The following is a 21,844-nucleotide window of genomic DNA, read 5'->3' on the forward strand; positions in this document are numbered from 1 at the left end:
AACATAGAAAATTACTTCAAACTAATAGTAGAAATTCATTTACCTTAAGACTAATACCTTACCTTAGCTTTCTCAGGCTTATTTAAATCTCATTTTGGCATCTTAAGAGAGAGTGAAGGGGCGCACTGGTCTTGTGTTGGCAGAAATTAAAATTTCATCCAAATCCTCACCCTTTATACAGGGATATATATCACCCTACACAGCTGTTGATTCACTTTTAAAACTACCTTTCTTTGTGTACATATTATTTTTCATCAAAGGTGGAAATATAGCTAAACCATTTGGTTTAGAAAGATTCTGATGAACAGGAGGAACTGTGCTGGAGTTTTTTTGATATAAAAGTTGGACCAATACAGTAAAGACCATTTCCTGGAAAACAAAACCAAGGTGACACAGCAAAAGAAAAACCAACTAAGTCAATGTAAACAAATCTGGATTTCTGGTCACATTTAAACTATTCCTGATAATGTTATTAATACTTTTTACTTCTTAAATTTATATAAAACATTACTTCCAATTACTCATCCATCTAGGTTCCTGTAGGATGAGGCAAAAAAAATTATTATGAAATTGTCAAGACTGGTTATACTAAACCAAAACACACCACTTTCAGTAACTTGTTATGATGCACTGGTTCAGTATTGAGCCAGGGGAAAGAGTTATATTTAAAGTTCAGAAACTAACACTTGTTCCTATGCTTTGCCATTATAATCTTTTTCACACTACCTCTGGACTACCTTGAGAATCCATTTTACCAAATACAGGAAGGGAAATCCTGATTACATGACACATAATACAAAATTCCCACCAATTTCATTGCTACCAGGACTTCATCCAGCTTTTTCAGGCTGCCAGAGGTTTTGTTTCATTAATTGTTTAAAGCAACAGATACACAAAAAACCAGTGTGCATCCACTGGATAACCAGTGTAAACTGGCACTTACCCAAGCCATCAAAATTCCTTACCCATGAGCATAACAAACAGTGCATTTCCAAAGGCAGGGATTCAGGCAGATGCGGCATTCGGAGCACACTCGGTGGCTGCACCCATTGCATACTGCACCTCTGTTTATCAACAATCCAAGCGATTTCTGACAGCGAGCACAAGATCTCTCCCGGTATTCATGGCTTGCATTTCTTGCCCCTTTCCACCGAAGCTGCTGCAGCTGCAGTTTCAGTTTCCTAATCATCCCAGTTAAAACAAACAAACAAAAAGTAATTAGACCAAAACCCCCAGGTAAGTCACAAACTAATACCCTGGTTGTGCAACATCATTACTATTCCCTCAAGTCTAATCTCAACTGGGTACTGTCTGAAGGTTTCTACACACAGCTTTTTTGCACTATGGCTGTATATACAACCACAACTGTACATCCAGACAGAGTAACAGTCCAGTATAAATGGGATTCTGTTCACATCAGTCATGCACACTCAGGGCAGGGCACCAAAATCGTGCATGCAAGTGATTATGCATTCAGATACAAAACCCGAGACTAAATGGTGCTCCCTTTCATTTGATGATGTTTTTTATCACATTTAACCAAGAATCAAATATTCTATCAAGTAAAAATAATCATAACAAATGCCTCATCTGGAAGTTAAATAAAAGCCACAGACCAAAATATTGAAACCTCTCCCTTTCGTCAACTTTGCTTCCGTTACATATACCAGTAATCAAGATCTATGTTTTTAGTTGTTAGCTATAACATCAACAGTTGTTAGGGAATTTCTAACCAATTCAGAGTTTATAACCCTTTACTTACTTTTCACAATTGTTTAATAGTTTCATAAATGTTTGCTGTAAACAAAGTTTAAGTTTCTACATTTAAGAGACTAAAAATTTCTAACTTAGCAACATAAATATCTTGTTTTACATGGGAATGCAATGTGACAAAGCAGGGTACAAGCTGCAAGGAAATCCTTGCCCTAGCTCTGACATAAAGCAAATAAATGCTGGAGGATTATCCCATATCCTTCACAACTAAGATACTTACATAGTCTGAAGTAATTAAATAGAATCCTTTTCCTAACTGATGACACCTATTGACACTAGTAACAATCTCCAAGACAATGTGGTGTGCTTGTTACCTGTTGTATGTGAGAAGGGACAGTGATGGATTCAGCACAGTGTGCACAGTATCCAGTTCTTAACTCCAGTCTTGGCACAACATAAGCTAAATAAGCCAGACAAAGATCTGAACATGTTCTGTGTTACCAGGACTACATAGGCATCCACAAGAACATGATGAGAATGCCATAAAGCTTTCACAGGAAAAAAACCCAACCAACAACAAACAAACAAAACAAAAACCACCAAACACAGGCAGCTATTGTACTTTCTGTGAAGGCTAGAAATATAATTCCTCAAGCAGATTATCCACTGAACCGTATTTGCTCATTTTACTGTAGATTAGTCAATGGTATGGTAAATTTAAGAGGCTTTGGATACTCCTTAGTTTTCCCAAAATAAAAGGCATACGCTAACAACAAGTAAATAAAAGAAATACATTTGGAAGCACAATGAAGAGGAAGAAGAGTAATTCTAAGGAAAAAAAAAAAAAAAAAAGAACAGAAATACAGGAATAGGGGAACAGCAGATACCTTATTCTTTCTTCCTCTATTTTTCTCACCATCTGGTCACGGTACAGGACTTGTAGAACAGCCTCTCGCTCCAATTCCTTAAGGAAGTTTAGATTAAATTCACAGGCCATTTTCCCCAAACTTCGCTTATTTTTCAGACTCCTGTCTTAAGGTTCTACTACACCCAGAATGATGGATACTAGTTTATAGAGTACAATGTGGTCTGAGTGTTTACTAAGTGCTTGTGCTCTTACTTGATTGGTAATGTGTTTCACTCCGTCATACCCTTGAAGGGAAAAATAACTCTGTCTTCACACAAGTCATCACTTAAGTGTGTCTGCTATGAACTATTATCAAGGTCACAGCAGTCTTGTCTTTTTCACATGAAAGAACTTCTTGTTCTTTTTTTCTTTTTCTTGAAAGTGGTTCAAAAGAAATGAGAGCTTGCAGCAAGATCTCAGATAGGGCTTTAACTGTCACCAGATGGTGGGACAATTCTCAAAAAGATGATGAAAAGGAGTGGGGGGATCAGTTTGTTTTATTTGGTCTTGTAGATTTGGGATTTCCAGGCCTACGGAAAAAAAAAAAAAAACAACAAACAAAACACAACATATTATTATCCCTTCTCCTCACTTCTTTGGGACATTTCAAATAACATGTGAAGACCACATTTAGCTACAGTCCGACCTTCTGTACACTAATTTAGACACAGGAGAGGTTTCAAGACAGTTCTGTTCTTCAGTTAGTCTCAGCATATTGCCCATTAACACTTGACCATGTACCTTCACATTCTTTGTATAATCAACATAAAACAACCAATAAAGAAGCTAAAATCGGTTTTGAACACAGGCTTACAGGCCCCATACCAGCTGAAACAGAAATGCCCTTTTCTAATCTCATCTCACTGAAAAGACAAAACATCTTCTCAAGCCTCAGAGAAAAGAGGGCAAGACACCCTCTAAGAGTCACTTCTATCAACTGCCTGTGTCTGTTGAGTCTAGATAAACAGTTTCATATCCAACAATGCTATTATCTTTGTTAATACACACAAACACTAAAGAGTTAAGAGATATACTGTTTCCAGCTCAGTGCACTAACAATTTTTGCCCCAAAATATTGATGTTAATGTACAAATTGTATATAATTAAACAGACTCACAACTGTATTTTGAATATATTCTGTGACCTTAACTTTCGTAAAACTCACAATAAAATAGAAAATAATTTTAATATACTTCACAGTGAAGCAGAGAAAGAATATTAGTATTTAGTCTAATTCAGTTTACACACCATATCGAGTTTTAATACTACTGTCCAGTGTGCATTGCAAGAATGGTAAGACAGTTCCACTAATGGTACACTAAATACCAAAGATGTGTATATAAAAACTGATTAAGTGTTTCAAACTTAATCTGAACTAAATCCATATAGTCAGGCTCTAGGCAGAACATCTAAACACTAGGACAGAAGGGTAAAGATTTTCCAGGGCAGTTACTGATGCTTCACTAATGGACCTGAGCTGAGAAGCTCACCAACTATCTACATTGCTGGATCATTATTTTAAAACATCTTGAGTTTTAAGTTTAAATTGAAATAAACAAAAACCCCAAACAAACAAAAAGCACTCACCACAACAACAGCACTTCAGATATATAGAGACAATGTATTTTTGTAAGTGCAGGAAATTACTTTATATACAGCTTGCCTCAATTAAGTTACTTAATTTCACACAGACAAAGCAGGAGGTGATAATTTGTATTTATAAACACTATGCATTACATGCTTTTATATCTTTCGTGAAACCCTTCAACAGACACCAAAAGGACAAAGCATTTCATAGAGCACTGTTAACAAAGAGGGGGGAAAAAAAAAAAAAATTGGTTTCCTGTGGAAACAAAAGAGACAGATATAGGCATAATCATATTTTATTTCCTTACCGACTGCAATTTCACAGGAAATTACTCAGTTGAAACCTAAAAAGCCTGAGCAACTTTTTAACATAATATGTCATCTTCAAAGGCCCCTGCATATTTCACCTGCTTTCATCTTTTACCTCAGTAATACCTCCCAGAACTGCTGAGCATGTTCAGAGTCTTCACTTAAGTCAATACAATCTGAAAGAGCAGTCAGTACAAGTACGGGGACCTTTGCAATATACAGGATACCAAAACACCCATTACAGCAAAATTTATGTTTTCTGTAAACTCCTAGGATTTTCAAAGGTTAGTATAACTACAACATCATCAGAAAATCCCACTGAAGCATCAGTAAGGGCTAGCAAATTCATGATAGTCATTATTAAACGGATCCAATAAAACCACTCGAGTGATCTTAAGGAAAATACGTGAGCGTCTTACAGAGCCATTAAGAACGTGCCACTGTAAAACAGTTACTAAGAACAACATCTGAAGTTAAGCAAGCACAGAAATAGTTGCTATTTGATATCTCCAGGTCAGAGGTTTTTTCCCAATCTTCAGTTTAAGCTCAGAATGTTTTGTCATTTTTCTCTTGCACATTCAAAGACAGCTCAAAATCTAGCTTAATGATGAGGTAGCTTTAAAAAGAAATTAAATAATGTATCCTCCAAAATGGAAGATAATCTTTGTGCCCCACAATAGACTTGAGCTTGTAATCATTTTGCAGATGTGTTCACATTGGACTGAAAAGCTCTCTACTGTTGCAAAAGAAGAGCTTTCCTAGCATCTAAGCTATCTGCATTAGGTTAGATTTTTGGCAGTAATAAAGAAGTAGTGTTTTCAGTAATGATCCTACTTGAAAGGAAAAAACAATCTCAAAAACCTTCACAGATGCCCTCCTTTCATGTTTACTCATTGAATCAAGCCAGCTAACTGTTTTACAGTCAGCTAACCTCAAAGCCAAGCTTGTTCTATGCAAAACCAAAAGCAACAGCAAGCTCTTCAGTAAATACCATAACACTTCTCCCTTTTCAGCACAAAGGTCACATAAAATATTTTGTTCAAGCATTATTTTAAACTATGTATTTAAAATAACCCAGTGTCAGGCACCTAGCAGGTGGATCAGTAGCTTTTTGAAAAATATCATCTGAAGTTTCAAAGCCATCATAAAGAAGATGGGACGACCAACATGGACACGCCTTAGGAGAGGGAGACTCGCACGCACGCAGTGCAATCGCAGAAGACCACTCTTTTCTCTTTTATATCAGACTGAAATAGTATGTAGTTACATCCTACCTAAGACAAAATTGTTTGCAAAAGAGAGCTTATTTTTTAAGTTTTTGAACTTAGAAATGCCTAACTTAGCAAGCTTTTTCTCAAAGCAATTTTGCATGTAATGTATCATTGGTCTCCTTTCAAATCCTTAAGCATTAGCAAAACAATGACAATTAAATAAGTATAAATAAACTGATCTTCTAAAGTCATAGCCTTCATTGACTTGAGATCACTGGATTACTTCATCCATTACCACAGAAGATTGATGTAATACATCAGTAGCTAGGACCCTGATTAAGAAGGTGCAAAGTAAAAATCACCACAAAAACTATTGTAATTTGTGGCTATTTTCTATTCTGCAGAGGCCAATCATATAAATTTATTCTTAGTTAAGAAAACTGCAAGCATTATTTTATACTACCTGGCTGCAACGGTTGAATTTCCACATCCTTGCATACAAACATGCAAACTGCTTATAAGTTCTTTGATAACATTTTACCAAAGTTAGATCTTGTGATTTTAATTATATCTCAGCACCTAAAGTAAAAACAAACAAAAAACACTCAAAAACCAACACAAACACTTAAGTTCCAGTTGTGGTCTTTCCATGAAATCCTTGCAGTTTAAAACACCATCCACCACTTTAAAAATGCCTCTCCCTTCACGATATCATGTAGAATAGATAAAAACAGTGTCCTTACCTTCTCAGCAGCCATTGAAGAAAATATGTATGGAAATAGATTGCTTTTAAGAGATGAGCAGCACTCTTATTACTTATTTATCTTTTCTTAAAGAAAACTGGTGGCTGTTCTCCTCCCCTTTTCCTTCCTTTGTGCACCAAAATTAAACTGACGCATATACAGAGGAGCATCCCCAAAACAGCCAAAAGCAAACACAGTCAAAGAAGAGCTCTAGTGTTACAACACTTTTTGCCAACTCCACGATTTTGTTAGAAGCAAGAGCAACAAGCAATCAAAGAGAAGTTGCTCATTTTTCTAACATCAATAAGAGACTCAGCACAAGAGACTATAAAAGCTGACAGATACCATCAAAATATGCTGCCTTCAAGCCACGCACAGGAAGAGAAGTGGCTTTGAGTTCTACATCATTTCTTTTTCTGATACTATAGATGTGAAAATACTACTAACCTCAATGCCCTCAGGACTCACACAGAAAACTCCCTTTGTATTGTAAACTGTTCGTTCTTGGAAATAAAATAGTTTTATATTCAGGTCTGAATGACAAAGCAATTACTGGAGATCAAAGTACAAAAGAATTCATTTTTTTATGCATCTGTGAAAAGAACAAAATTATTTTACCTCACAACTGGAAATCTGATCTCAGATAACAATTAAAAGTTAAAACATCATTTGGATTGGATATCCCAATTCAGCCTGCTACAGAACCAAGTGTAAATAATGAAGTCCAAAATTACTTCCAACTTTTTTCAAAGTCTGGTAGAGAAGAGAGGCTGGTTTTGCAGGTCAGTCTCCTTTCTTGTTCCTGATTCTACCAGATAAACTGCATTTACAATGCAGAAGCCCTTATTAATGTTTTGGGTGTTTTAAGAATTATTACTTTTAATTAAAATTAAACAAAGCACTACAATTATATTCACATGGCAAAATTGAACAGCCTGCAATTTTATAAGCTCACGAAGTTAAATAGGTTCAAACATTTCCACCTGTGTATGTCAAACTTAATCACCTTCATCTGCATCACTGAAGAGAAAGCAACTGTTAGTGGGGCATAGAGCAATGCTAATCAGATAATATTTGGATGATTTAGGCCTTCATTTTAGGCAAAACTTTAAATGAAAGACCAGAAAGAACCTGAGGATGAATTAGTAGTACCACAAATCCAGGCTGAGGAACTTTAGCCCCACCATCAGCTTTCCCCTAATACTTAACCAAAGCCCTAATTGCCACACTTTGAACTCATTGTCATTTTCCCTCTCACTCTTGTACCTGGAACACTGCTGCAGCATTCTACACATGCTAAGAATACAACCAAGTTATATCCCTTTTATTCTTTCGCATAAACAAGCACCACTTGTTCAGCCTTCCCACAGGCCCCACTGTTTTGTCCCAGTGAGAACAGGGCTCCAAGCAGGGCTGAGGGCGAGCTCAGCACCCAGGTGCAGCACTGCCACATCCCAGTGGGAGGACAGGGCAAGTGCTGCCTGCAGGGTGCCCACACAGTCCCAAAGTGAGGTGACGGGTCATGGTCATCTTCTTCAGGAGGAACCAGAGGCGGGGCCTGACGCGGGACTGGGAACAAGGCCAAAATGTAGGGCTGAGGTCCAGCCCAGAGGCAGGCCCGGAGCAGAGGGCACAGGGGTGGAAGTCAATGCTGAGGCTGACCAGGGCAGCTGAGGCCTGTCCATGCACCCAGGCCCTGAGGCTGCAACTCCCTCAAACTTCTTGAAACACAGCAGTTAAAGCTGGACCAGTATTTGCTCCTTGTGAGGCCTTATTGCAGAGAGTGCAATGGAAATGCTGCTCCCCACATCCTGCAAGCTATTTGTCCATTTACGCTCATTTTTAACAGCACCATATGAGAAATTGAGGTAAATTGTACTTAACACACCTCCCTACTCTCTTGTCTGTGGAACAGCTACTGAGTGAGCTGGTCCTGCCCTGCCTGCATTTACAGAGCTGGTTGTTCCTGCTTCAGTGCAGGCCTTTGCGCTTGCCCCCATAAGTTATTTTCTTCTTGGCTTGGACTATTTCTGCAGTTCATCCAGGCCACTCTGGACTTGAACAGCATCTTCTGTTGTTTACGTGATCTCTCAGAGGTTGGTATCACCAGCAGTCTGGGCAATGTGCAAACACTGCACAAACAAAACCCATAAAATGTGAAAAGCATGCCCTTTAATTTAATTGTCTGGATTCTGATTCTGGCTGCTAAAAATAATGGGGTCTGCTTAGAACTCCAAGGATACACATATTGATCATGTCTTTTAATGTATTCTTCAGTTCTTGGATGTACATGACATACTCGGGCCTTGTTTTCAATCTCTGTTTCCAGAAACAAGATACAGATGCTCCTTCCCAGTGCAGGACCTCTGGGATCCACCTCCCCGCAGGCACGCCCACCGCTCACGAGTGGCAGGCTATCTGTGTGAAAAACACAACCATAACAAGCAGCTTCCTCTCTGTCTACTCCGGGCCCCGGGGCGTGAGCGGCATCCCCCCGCCGCGCTGTCACTATGGCAACCCCGCCATCTTGGCGGCCGCCGGGCGAGCCGAGCTACCCCAGCAGCAACCGCCGCGCTCCCCGTTGCTACGCGCGCGGCGAGCGCATTGCGCAGGCGTTAGGAGGGCGGCGGGCGGCCGGGGGAGGGGGTGCGTGGGGCGGGGGGGGGGGGGGGGGGCGCTCAGGAGCGCGCAGGCGCACTGTCAGCTGTAGGGAGCCCACGCGAGGCGTGGAGAACCCGGCTGCCGGACCCTGCGGGCAGCACTGCGCACGCGCCCAGAGCTGAGCGGGCGGGGGGCCGGGGGCGCAGGCGCACTGCGAGCAGCGGCCGGCGCGTGGTGAGGGGGGGGCGGTGCCGGGGTGTCGGTTGAGGCGTGAGGGGCTCCAGCGGGAACATGGACGATTTCCAGTCGGCGGAGGAGGTAACGCACCGGGGCGGGAGCAGGGGCGGACGCAGCTTCGGGGCTTCTACTTTCGGGATGCTGCGGGAGGGTCTTAGGCTATACCTGTCCGCTCCGGACCCCACCCCTCGATCTCCCCCGGAAGGGCCCGGGGGTTTTGGGAGCCTTCCCGGCCCGCATCGCACCGACCCCCTGCCGCCCTCGCTCGGGGTGACGCCGGGCGCTGGCGGCGTCTCTGAGCCGCGCGTCCTGAGCAACGGTTGCAGACGGGCCCAGCCTTTGTTCCTGCCGCCCGGCTGCCCAGGGCTGCTGCCCGCCGGGCGGGCCGGAGCCGTCCCGGGAGCTCGCTGTCCCTCTGGCCGTGCGAGCTGATGTGGGTGCCGGCCGGGTCGGTGGGCCAGCCCAGTGTCTGCGTGTCGGGTGTGCTCTGGGCGTTGACCCCCACGCCTGCTTCTCCCCCGAAAGCTGCTGCTGCAAATCACAGAGAGGAATTGCTTGAGGGGTATCATGGTTTCTGGCTTCAGCGACAGAATGAAGCAGTGTGCTGTGGTAGACGGTTTACTGCTACGGCTTAGATCAGTGGAAGACTCGAATAAGCTATTTTTGTGTAGAAAGAAGAGTTCAAGCAGATAGTCTGCATGTTACACGTGCACTGATGAGACATTATAGCCCTTAACGGAAGACACAAAGTTGGATAAATTGAAGGTCTTTATCATACTAAATAACTACCCAGTGCATGTTGCTCTTGCAGAGGAACAGTTTTTCAGAGCTGCGACAATTTGCTGCATTGTTCTTAAGCAGCGGCACTGTGACTTGGTGAGACAATAGCAAAGCACCATGAGGGCCAAAGGTGTGTCAGGCTTGTGCTATTCGAAAAGCCTTGTCCTGATTGCTGGGCCTGGCCTGTGTTATACAGTTACAGATATTTTTAAAAGAATTATAATTAACATCCTTGAACATCATTCTTATAGCTGTTTTCAAAAAAGTCTTCAGAATTACTCAAAAATGCTCCTTTGCAATTTGTATTTGTTACCTGGGAACGCCCCTTTTAAACAAGGTATTGGAAACATTGCACTTGCTTTCCTGGGAACAGTTCAGACAAATCACAAAACTTCTAATTTTTTCCCTCTTTATTTTATAATACAAAAAGTGTTTATATTATCTTATTAAAGGGTGGAGCACTCTTGTGTTATTTGGCAACTTGATTACAGCACACAAAGCTGGATGTGGGGACTTTATATTCTGTTTTGTCGGGCATCTAAACATATACACACTCTCATCCCAAAACAGGGAAAAGGTCAGGAAGTAACAGCAACTCTAGAACCAAATTCTCAAATCTGTCTATGGCTCTTCCCTGCTTGTTTCAGTACAAATTAATTATATAAATACATTTGAGAACTTGTGTTGGATTTAATTCAGTTTACTTTGGTGAACTGCGTTTGTGCTCACTAAAAGTGTTTCTGAGCAGACTGCTAGACTTTGTAAAGCAAAATCTCTATATGGTTTATCAACTTGCCTGACAGCTTCATGTCTGCTAGAATGTCTCACGTGTATTCTTAACTTGTGTTCTATGGAAAAGGATATTTTGATGATTACAGTTCTTATTTGGTTAAATGCAGTGGTACATGTTAGACATAGGCACTTGTAATATTCAGTATGGTGAAATGTATATTAAAATTAAAGTAAAAAAAATGAGAAATTAAATCAAAGCTGAAAATAAAAGCCAGTTTGCTACAGCACATAGAAGTTTTTTAAAAATGGTGAAGTCTGTGAGCAAGTAAGTGCATCTGAACAGTTACAGAAAATGCATTGCCTGTGTGTCTCCTGTGGCATGCTGGTTTTTTTTTTACTGGGGAGAACACTCGGCTGCTCATGTGTCTCTGAATGTTGTGTGTCATGGAACCTGACAGACCATTCAACTTCTGACCAAAGGTTTATGAACATGGTGTTGAGATTCTCCTGAGCAGGTGTAACCGCGTCCTGCCTGTACACCCAGATTGTGCTGGTATCCGTCTTTGCCAGCTGGAGAAGCTGACAGACCTCCCAGTGACGACTCAGTCAACATAGGCTTGATGAGGTTAATTTTGAAGTCATTATTCAGTCTTCTGAAATTAATGAGTTTGCTGTTATGTGCACGTCTTGTGCCTGATTCCTTCCCTCTGATTTGTGTGGTGAGGCTGTGCAGTACCAGCAGTACGAGTGTGGTGTCAACCTGGCTGTCGCCCAGCAGGACCCCTCTGTTTGGGCGACTGGTTGTAACCACCTTATATGAAGGTAGCAATAGCTGGGGGACTGAAACAGGGAAGCCAACTAACCATACAAAAAATGGGTAGTAGTTTTAAGATTAGTAAAATATTGGGGCCTTCTCTGTCCCCATTCCACATGCTTACTCTCTTCTCCCCAGGCCCCAAGAGAAGGCTGAAAGTGGTGAGAAGTTCAGTGAGCTAGACAGAACTGAAACTGCCTTTTGGTTTCCAAGGGACAGTTTTCTTCTTATCCCTGGCTGAAATTGGCCTGACAGCTTTTCCTTGAGCTGTGAATTGGTGTTTTGCCCGCATCAGTGCCCTGGAGATGTCATTTCTGATTAACTGCAAGCTGTGCCTGCACACTTGAGGTTCTCTCTGCAACCCCACCACGAATCGCAGACATTAATGCTTATTGTAAAATGAGAATATATATATATACAGAACTGCTATACATACTATTTTAAAATACTCTCAAGTTAAAATTTTAAAACTTTGGCTCAAAAGGCCAGCTAATATTAGTTAATCTGTTAGTTTTCATTACTTTGCTAAGAATGTTAACTTGACTGGGTTCAGGGAGCCAGAGTATGTATGAGCAAGCAAAGGAAGAATCAGTATCTTCTTACTGTAAGGACTCTGGAAAGCATAAATTAAGCTCCTAGTGCATGTTAACAAAACCAGAACTCTGTAAACATAAGAATGTGTCCACTGATTATTTAAAATTCTACTTTTTTTTCTAGACTACCTTTGTTGTTGATGAAGTCAGTGCCATCATTAAAGAGGTAAACTAATATTTTAGTTTTGTTGGTGTGAAAGTATAGTATGTTGTATGCTGTGTGCTAAAAGGCATTCAAGCAAATCCAATAACTTATATGTTATAGATTTCTAGATAGGTTGCTGTCAAAGTGTAACCAATTACATATTTTAAATGGAAATGATACCTAGCTTTAGTTGTGATATGTATTACAAATCCAAAAGATAATTAAAATAATTTTGTATGTTCATCTTGGTTGCATTGTATCCCTGTTAGAATTAGAGAGAGATTTTATGTTTCATTAACTTACAGGGGTTTTTATAGGCCATCTGCATATGAATGTTACTGTGTTCTTTTAAGATGCTTTTCTTCCAAGATGAGTTCATGTTTGTTTGAAATTATCAAACTGTTCTTGTTGCTAAGAAACATTAGTGTCCTGTTTAGAAAATTCCTGTAAGGGTTTGGTTTTTGTGTCCAGGATTCCTCTTGTAGAGCAGACTAGTGCAGTCTTTCTCTTGTTGCAAAACAACTGTTTTGGTCAGATTTTGTAAACTGAATACACATGCTTTAATACATGCTCCTGTCTCTTCTGAATCTGAAATAATTTTGTGATTATTTTTTAAAATAATTTATCTGAGGAAAAAATATATCAGTGAAAACCATGCAGCTTTACTGTACTTTTGTTTGTATTTCAAAGGGGAAACTATTCTTGTAAGTAAAATGGATTATTTGGCTGAAGGCTTCTGCTCTATTAGTAACCAGCAACTACATGGGTCTTTTGATTTTTATTTGGGGTTTTGTTTCCTAAAAATTATTCTGCTGAAAAATCAGAAGTTTATTTCCATAGAAGAACATGTGTGAGTGAGCTGTTGTTGTGTGCATTTTTTCAGTCTCTTCAAGATTGTTTAAATGCAAGACTCTCTTCATAAGTCTGGCTTCAGGACATTGGAGTAGGAATTGCAAATAATCAAAACATCACAAAATGGAGAGAGGATAGGATTTATGTTAATTTCCCCATGGTTCAATCTCTAACCTGCAATTTTTTAATAATTGAAAACACTTCCAACAATCAGTATGGCCAGGCAGCATGTAGGATTCTTTCTATGGGTGTGGGGTCTCATCTTCAGTGTTCCATGTTGGAGTAGGTTAATGGGTGCCTGGTAGATTGACAACAGTTCAACTTATTTTACGTGTTTGTTGCCAAATAGGCCATAGAAAGTGCAATAGGTGGCAACGCCTACCAGCACAGCAAAGTGAACCAGTGGACAACCAGTGTGGTGGAACAAACACTAAACCAGCTCACAAAGCTGGGGAAGCCTTTCAAGTATATTGGTGAGCTCAACTTTCTCTTTTCTGTTGAAGTTGGCACAGGCAAGTGCACTGATGGATAGTGGGTGGGGGAAGATCTTAGCAAGAACCATGTCTGTAAAACTACTCATAAACATGTTTATATGCATATGTATGTATGTATGTACTATGCTAAGCAAAAATGTAGCTATATGTTAATGCTAGTGATAAATTAATAAAAGCTTCTCTACTGACTAACAGTGACCTGTGTGATTATGCAGAAGAATGGTGCTGGGCTACATACAGCAAGCTCTTGCTTCTGGGACAACTCCAGTGATGGTAAGGAGCACAACTTTTGGATTTTTCAGCTTGCAACTTTAATGCTAGTCCCCTTAAGACTAGGCAGCGTACTTTTCTTTTTTTCCAAATGCTATCATTTTGGAGTAATAGCATACAGTTTGGTATTTTTGCCACTTGGTTGCGATGCTAACTTTGCTCTACATGGAGTGCTTAGCTGTTGTGAAAGCTTTATTCTTAAGATTCTTGATGTGAACAATTACAAACATGCATATAGGGGCATGCATTTAATGACTGTAAGTTTCTACTGTCTCTGAAACCCTTTTTTGTATTTGTAGGAACCTGCACTGTGAGATGGGAGAATAAGACTATGTACTGTATTGTCAGTGCCTTTGGACTTGCAATATAATTGCCTTGGAATCATTCATCTTTCTCTTTTCTACTCCAGAACTTGATTCCGTCTCTACTCAGACTGTGAATACACTGAACAACTTCTGTTTTTAATGTACTTTTAAAGTAACTTTTTTCAAACATAGAAAGGTGAAAACATGCTGTTACATGGTTTATGTTTGTACTTAGCGTCATACCAGTGTTGCCATATTGTCTTAACACTTCAAGACCTTCACTTCAAGGTGCTAATACTGAAATCTGCTGCAGTGTAAACACTTTCTCTGGATTTCTTTTTAAAGACCAATGTAAATGAGACACTGACTTTCACACTTTGTACTTTGGGTTAGCATTAAATTATTGAAATTCATAACCACTGGTGTGACTTATTTAAACTTAACTGTTTTGTTATTAAAAAAGAAAGTTCCAGTTCTTTTATTCTCTCCAAGGTAGCTGAGGTAGATACCAGAATACAAAGCACTTCCATAATTTTGCCAAAGTCACCTCAAAATTGCAAGAAAGTGATATGATGTTTATCAGAAAGTAATGTGCATTTTTGGGACCTGTTTAATCTGTGTGGTATTTAGGGCATGGAATGATAACAGAAATAGCTGTCGTCATTGAACAAAGTCACATTCTAGAAGCGCTGGGCAAGCTGTACATGGGTCATCATTCACTACTGTAACCAATTACATGTTAGGTGCTGACTTCTACATTGATTTTGCTGATGGTGAGTGTGATGAGTTCTGATAGTTAGTGAAACATGATCTTTTCTGAAAGGGGGGAAAAAAACTGCCTCAAGGCGACATGACTAAATAACATGTCAGTAAGTCTCTGCCTTCTCGAGTCAAGTTTCAGAGGAATAGCAAGCAAAACAAGTTTTCAGCACAGGCTTGGATAAGATTTTATTTGTCAGCTAATTAAAGAAATAGGAGCATGCTGTGAGTTTCAGACTGCCTCTGTGAACCGCTGTGCTGCTTCTGTAAGCAGTAGCTCACTGCTAGTGAAGTTGAAAGAATGAGTTACAAAGCAAGTATGGGCTAAAGTCAGAGTGACCTGCGTTTGCTTAGATTTATGAAGCCTTGTCAAATATTTTCAGAATCTGGCTCTCAACTAAAGCTGTCTAGGAGGAGATGACTGCTGATACAACAGTACGTTTCTGTGAACTGCAAAGATGTAATACTGGAACATAACAGTAGAGGATTTATTTTTCATAGCGCACACAGGCGTGTTCTCTGCGATAACTCGGCTTATCCAGACTGTAGAAAACCCTGTGTTAAGCCAGGCTTCAACCCTCTTCCTTCCTATCCATTTCTGCTGTCAGTAGGGCAAAAAAGTTGTCTTAATCAGCAGGGTTGGGCTTGGTACATTTGAGACTTTTAATTTAGCTGTAAGGCTTATGTATTTCTGCCAGCATACCAGTTTCAAAACGTGTCTATAAAAACATCTTCACTACAAGCCACTTCTTTATTCTAGCAAATGTCTTGGTGAGTGCTACAGGGCTATACTGCATATATATACTGTGGATTATATACCTTAGACTGATTTCTGTAGCAGAGAGAGTTTTAGCCTGGGTTTGACTGGAAACGGAATGCTGAGTGTTCAGTGTCAGAAATGATGCAACACCTGCAAAAAGAAAATATTAAAACAAGACAGATTGAATAAAGTGCCTGAAATAGTCATCAGGGTGAGAGAGAAACTTGTCATAATGAGAATAAATCTTTGATCTCTGAATTGCTAAGGAAATTTTTAATCTGGATGGTTGGATGCTTTATCTTCTTTACATCAGCATGCCAGAATGCTGCTGGTAGTGTAGTACCTACTCAGCTAATTATTTGTGTAAAAGAAATAGTTTCCTGCACTTTGAGTCTTTACTTTTAGAAACACTAAGCTTCTTGCTCAAGCTATTCAAACATTCCTTGTGCTTTGTTCGTATTAAGGCTAGCACATCCCTTGGGGTTTTTTGCTGTCTCTTGGTTGATGTGTGTGTTGAACTGCAGAAAGAGTGTTCAAGCCACTTGTCAGTGTGAAAGCTGTAAGGGAGGATTAAAACAGAAGTTGTGCTGCAGAAAGGTGGGTATAGTTTTATGGATTGTTTTACATGTTGAGCAATAACCAGTGCTTCTGATGTAACAGATTCAGGGTTACAGAAAGGGGTTTAGGAGTTGTGGGGTTTTGGGGGTGGTGTTTTTCTGGGTGTTGGTCTCCCCTCCCATGAATTTATGTAGGGCTTTTCTGTAAAATGCTATAACCATTGCATATTACAGTGTTCATGTTGTGCAGTTATGAGTTTTACATTTTAATTCTCTTCAAACACCTTAGTTTTAATCACCTTTTTCAAATACTGCTGGCCAGCTTAGTGCCAAATAAAGCATTAGGGTGGCAAGGTTTCAGAGTCCTTGTTCTAGGTAATTAGTTGGCTGTAAAAAAAAAAATTAGCACAAGCCATTTGACTGGAGTATTCAGGAAGGTAATTATGAAATCAGCCTCTGTTTCCTGTCTGTAGCTTACAGCCACAGCTCTTCATATGACCACAGCTATACAGAACAGGGGCAAGTCAGCCCTGATCTGGAGGGGAGGCGGGGGGAAGGGGGTCATCATTCACCGTAACTGCAACAAATGAGTATGGCCTATCTTCACCATTAACTATTTTAATTGTAACCTAAGGAAATGGCTTTGGAATTAGCAGCTGCTGGTAAATGAGCACTGCCATCTCCAGTATTAAAGCAGGAGGAAGTTGTGTATCCATTTGTGCAGAGACGTTTACAGCTGCTTTATTCAGCACACAATGAGATCAGTCTTGAGTTTATACAAGGAATGGCATCACCCCAAGTAGAGGATGACATGCTGATAACTTTTGCAGACTTTTGGAAGATACAGCACTGTAAGAAGGTGACAAATGACATCAGCATCTCCACCATCTCTAAACCAATTTTTTCATTATTCGCCAGTGGGTTGAAGGTGGGGCAGACCTTCCTGGGCGTGCTGAGAGGCTGCATCATTGCAGGGTAAGTAGGAGAACTTGCATCTGACGGCAGCTAACATGAAGCATGCACATTTGGCAGAAAGGTAGTGAGGACTAACATTCACCAGGGGAGTTTTACTGCCAGTGTAACCGCAGCAGCCTTGGCAAAGCCACTGTTAAGCCATTTGAGAATGCCAGTTCCCCTTTGTAAATTGGCTAGCGTATTTCTTAGGAAAATTAGCAACCTGTCCTTCCACCTTCAAGCTCAGGCAGGGTAACAAAAAACAAAACATAATTCCCCAGTTAATCTGTGCTGACACAGTCTCTTGGATCCCATCCTTATGCAGTTAACCAAGTTTAAATATGCATAAGAAAAATACATGTAAACTGAAAACGTGTAAGTTATGAAAATGCTATGGTTAGTCATTCATTAGAAAGAAAATAAAACCAAGATACTATATAAAGATATAAAACTTTATTATGAACATATGTAACAATGATTATGCACATGAAGTCTTCCAAGAAACTCAATACCCAATTTTGGTTGAAGTAAAATATTTTTTCCTTCATATTCCATATTTGCATGAAGTTTTCCAACAGAAATTGATAATTAGCTGTCATTAACACATTTTCTAGACACATAAAATACTTAACATGTCCTCATGCACACTTTTCTCAAAGCAGCATTTAATTACAGCTTCTCATTAAACAGAGCATTTATCTTACACATTTTTATACCATTTTGGTACACAATTTTCCCATTATTTTCATTTTACATATTTACAAACTTCTAAAAAAATTTACAGTAATGCAAAGTTTATTACTGGCATAAGCAAAAGGAAATAGAGGCAAAATTAGGTGACTGTGGAGACAAAAGTTGTCTTCTGGCTCAGATCCTCACATTTTGTCCAGTATTAGTGCCCTGGGTCTGTTGCACTAGCTGGTCCTTACTGGCATTAAACTTTATGCCTCCTATTCTTTGCCAGTCCTAGGAAAGTTTCCAACCAATTCCAACACCAACTGTATTTTTAAAGCACATACTACAGAAAATTGTTGCCATGAATGGCTCATACTCAATGACTACTGATTTCTTAAAAGGCCCTCTTGATCATTGTGTGCGTGGAAGTCTTGCAGTTATTTAATAAGCGGTGTCTCCTGAGAAAGGACACTGTGCTGTGGGGCTTTTTTGTATACTTTTCTCATTTTATACAGTTCCACTAGTGATGGAAATACTTAATTACTTTAGCAGTAACGAAAGGAAAGCCAGGCTAGTTTCTTATCCAGACCTCTTCTGTTTCACCCTTAGGTTACAATACTGTACACTCGAAGATGAATTTATGCCACCTACTCCCGAGCTGTTTACAATCCATATTGTAGTATTCCTCAAATACTGTCTCTGTTTGCCAGTTGTGGAAATAAGAAGAGTGAAACTGAGATTTCTTGCTAGCAAAGCTATTTCTTCATCTGCTTGACTGCTTCTGCCATTTTACTGTATATTGAATTTGATGCGACAGTGCTTCGACCAAGCTACCATTATACTCTAGCACTTCTGAAATACAAAGCTATTTTGCACGGCAAACGTTGCTTAAATACAATCTCTAAAAATTAACAAGGAAACTATTTTCTCACTATTTTCATAGTGAGATGCTTAAACTTTAAGTACACATTTCCCATTCTCAGCTTTCCTATTTCCACTTGGAATGTAGTGATGTTGAAAATTAAATACAAACAAAATAGCAAGTGAAGAGGGCTGAGAACAGCTTAGAAGAAAATCTTCATCTTAAAGTTAGATTAAAAATATTTTCATTAGTCAACAAAATCCCAAAGCATGACACTGTATTTCAGGGTTAACTGTAACAATCAGTTCAGACTGTGATAAGAAACATTAGTATACTTTGCACATTGGTCAAATCAAACATTTTATCTCTTCAGAACAATTTAGAACAGAAGTAAACAATATCAGAGCCAAAAAGGTCTGAATATTTAAGGATCATGTAAATACCAATTTTGAAGACCTAATTCCTGTGCCTACTGTTACTCCAATTAAAATCAAAAGGACTTGGGGTTATGCAAAGGATGCCTAGTTGGCTCCCAAGTGTGACTGCAAATTCAAAGGGTGTAAGCCTCAGGAGAGTCATCTGGGTACAGCAAAAATGAGAATGGGCTCTCCCTCTTTTAGGATACAAAGATCATCTCCCGTACTTGTTAAAAAAACAAAACAAAACAGAACCAACAAAAAAACTCCAACAAAACAAACAAACAAAACTCCACAACTGTGAAAGGGAGTGCTGAAGGTACAGCTTACTACAGTTATCTGAGGGGAAAAACAAAAACATCCATACATCACTAACTTGAAATGCTTCTTTAGTGTCTTCCTATATGTTCTTCTAAACTGACACCAATTAATTAACAAAAGGAAAGGAAAAAAACCTTTGCCTCCTCCCCAGCAATTTCCTTGCTGTAGCCATATCATAGTGCTTTGGTTTCTAACAAATAAATGATCCCTGGTACAGAAAGTTTGAAATTTCAAATACTTTCAAAAAGTTTCAAAGCTCTACATAATTTTATCAAGTTTTCTCTCACACATACAGTATCTTACCACACTTGTCTTCAGCAGAGCACTGATTTAATCTGAACTGCTCTATGATAGCCAGGAGGCAACCACATGAAGCAGCTCCTTTGGTCCTCTCCGAGCAAACTGCTACCCTGTGAAGTCTCCCCTTCATGTTCTTCAACAGCTACCAGGAGGTTATTGTAATGGGAATGGTCTATAACAGTTTTTGCACCAAAGCAGAACAAATCTTTTTCCCCAATACAATTCAGTATGTCTAATAGGACTTCATTGCACTCTTCTGCTTTAAGCACTTCAAAGATGAGCACAATTCCCTAGCATACGCCAGCACCATTTCCTGTCTAATATATTAACAGTGCTTTTGAGAGTCTCCTACAGCAGCAGGGCAGAAAAATTTTACAAGAGTAAATCACAGTTACGAATCCATGGAAAAAAAAAAAAAGCTGCTTGCAGACAGGTGAAGTACCTGAAAACAAAAATAGTTGGAAACAAACAGTATCCACTTAAATAAAGAACTGAACAATGGTGTAGGAGAAAATCAACTTTTAAATAGAGAGGCAGCAGCATTATACCAGGAATACTGAATTCCCGTATAACTTTGTTCCAGCACAGACTGGAATACAGGTAATGACAAAATGTGCTAGTAAAAGTTTCAATCAGTACATGTGGTGAGTGTTGTATGACAAAGGAGTTGAACTATGCACAGGACATTCTCAAAAGCTACCTCTCATGCACATTCAATACATCAGCAACCACAACTACAACCCTACATTCTAGGATGTAGATCAACTATCTATTAATACAACTTAAGGAAAAATTCTGATGTAGAAAAAGCCCCCTAAAATGAAAACTTTGGAAATTTGAAATTGTAATTCTCTATGAAACTTTCATACTGTATTCCCTGTAAGTGTAACAATCTCCTCCAGCATACAAAAAACCCAGAAAGAAGAGTACTGGCTTCCTTCTGAGACTTCTTGCTGCCTAAATATTTCCATTTGAAAGGGCTGTTTTTAAAAAAAAATAAAAAAAGGCAAAACACACACTTCTATCGTGGCAGTAAAGCATGTTATGAAACATATTTGACAAATAATTTTGCAACACCGAGGCTATTTTGGCTTACTAGAACTTGACTATTTGCACATATCTCTCACAAATCTGGTAAGCTCATTTAAATGAATTATAACAATTGTCTTACTTCTATATCACTTCTTCAAAGGAAGACTGGACAGCTTATGAAAAGCGTAAAACACTTCATTTCCAGCCTCCAGCTCAAAAGACCATGGTAGAAAATGGAAAGAGAAATGAGGCACTTCGTACAGCAGTGGGCAACATATAAAAAAGCTAACACAAATGCAACGGAGGAATGACAGTATGCTGTGCATAATTCTCAAACAAAAAAAAAGCAGCAAGGAAGCAGCTTTAAAATCAGCACATAATCAGTGACACTTCTAAATTGACATAGACTTAAAAGATTTTAGTCCACAGACATCCCGCTATCAGGAATTTTATAAGACATAAAAATGTGGGTTTCTTAAGTTTTCACCACAACCTTTTCAAGCATTCTTTTTTTCAGTTTTAACTTTGTAAACAGATACAGGATGTCCTTCCTGGGAGTCGGTGTTCAGGTGACAGCAGACTGTAAGGAAGCCAAGGAAGTTATCCATCTAGGAAAACTTTGAAATTGGTTTAATTCCAGTGGAACAAGTCTGTCTGTATAAAAAGTGATCAATCACTGTCTGATTCCTCTTTATACTTGGCTCTAATAGCTTGGCCGTTCTGAAGTGGCATTTCTTCATAGTCACTCCTGTGAAACAGATACTGGGTAAAACTTCTGATAGGAAGGTCCAAAATAAACAGGAAAATTCTAAACTAAACTGAGGCATCAAATTGCTATTTGGGTGAGAAACTGGTATGTGTTTGCCTTCCTTGTTGGAGATACGAGCAATATATATGACATCTCGCCAGGGGGTG

At 39.4% G+C, this 21,844-nt stretch overlaps 3 protein-coding genes across 6 annotated transcripts in view; 1 reads left to right on the top strand and 2 right to left on the bottom strand.

Moving 5' to 3' along the window:
- The window catches only part of SYTL3 (synaptotagmin like 3), a 37,424-nt gene extending 30,819 nt beyond the window's left edge, over window positions 1–6,605 (bottom strand). The window contains exons 1-4 of one of the 2 annotated variants that reach the window (XM_065057271.1): window positions 6,471–6,605; window positions 6,191–6,306; window positions 2,601–3,150; window positions 966–1,181 (exon numbers count right to left, since the gene is read on the bottom strand). In XM_065057271.1, the coding sequence (XP_064913343.1) occupies window positions 966–1,181; window positions 2,601–2,710 (326 nt within the window). In that variant the 5' untranslated portion in view covers window positions 2,711–3,150; window positions 6,191–6,306; window positions 6,471–6,605. Of the gene's footprint in view, window positions 1–965; window positions 1,182–2,600; window positions 3,151–6,190; window positions 6,307–6,470 lie in introns of those variants that run through there. The other variant, XM_065057269.1, reaches the window with a different exon arrangement.
- A 2,644-nt stretch (window positions 6,606–9,249) lies between these two features.
- On the top strand, window positions 9,250–14,709 carry DYNLT1 (dynein light chain Tctex-type 1). Its single transcript, XM_065057278.1, has 5 exons — window positions 9,250–9,389; window positions 12,352–12,393; window positions 13,574–13,697; window positions 13,914–13,991; window positions 14,288–14,709. The coding sequence occupies exons 1-5, from the start codon at window positions 9,363–9,365 to the stop codon at window positions 14,356–14,358; spliced, it is 342 nt and encodes a 113-aa protein (XP_064913350.1). The 5' UTR covers window positions 9,250–9,362; the 3' UTR covers window positions 14,359–14,709.
- Window positions 14,710–17,761: 3,052 nt separating this feature from the next.
- TMEM181 (transmembrane protein 181) overlaps window positions 17,762–21,844 on the bottom strand; it is a 38,706-nt gene continuing 34,623 nt past the window's right edge. For all 3 annotated transcript variants that reach the window (XR_010471412.1, XM_065057276.1, XM_065057277.1), the window contains exon 17: window positions 17,762–21,677. Coding sequence is in view for 2 of the 3 variants with exons in the window: in XM_065057276.1 (XP_064913348.1) it covers window positions 21,599–21,677 (79 nt within the window). In the remaining variant the exon portion in view is untranslated. The remainder of the gene's footprint in view (window positions 21,678–21,844) is intronic.

The sequence above is a fragment of the Columba livia genome, chromosome 3 (genome assembly GCF_036013475.1).
Source record: "Columba livia isolate bColLiv1 breed racing homer chromosome 3, bColLiv1.pat.W.v2, whole genome shotgun sequence".
NCBI classification, from domain to species: Eukaryota; Metazoa; Chordata; class Aves; order Columbiformes; family Columbidae; genus Columba; species Columba livia.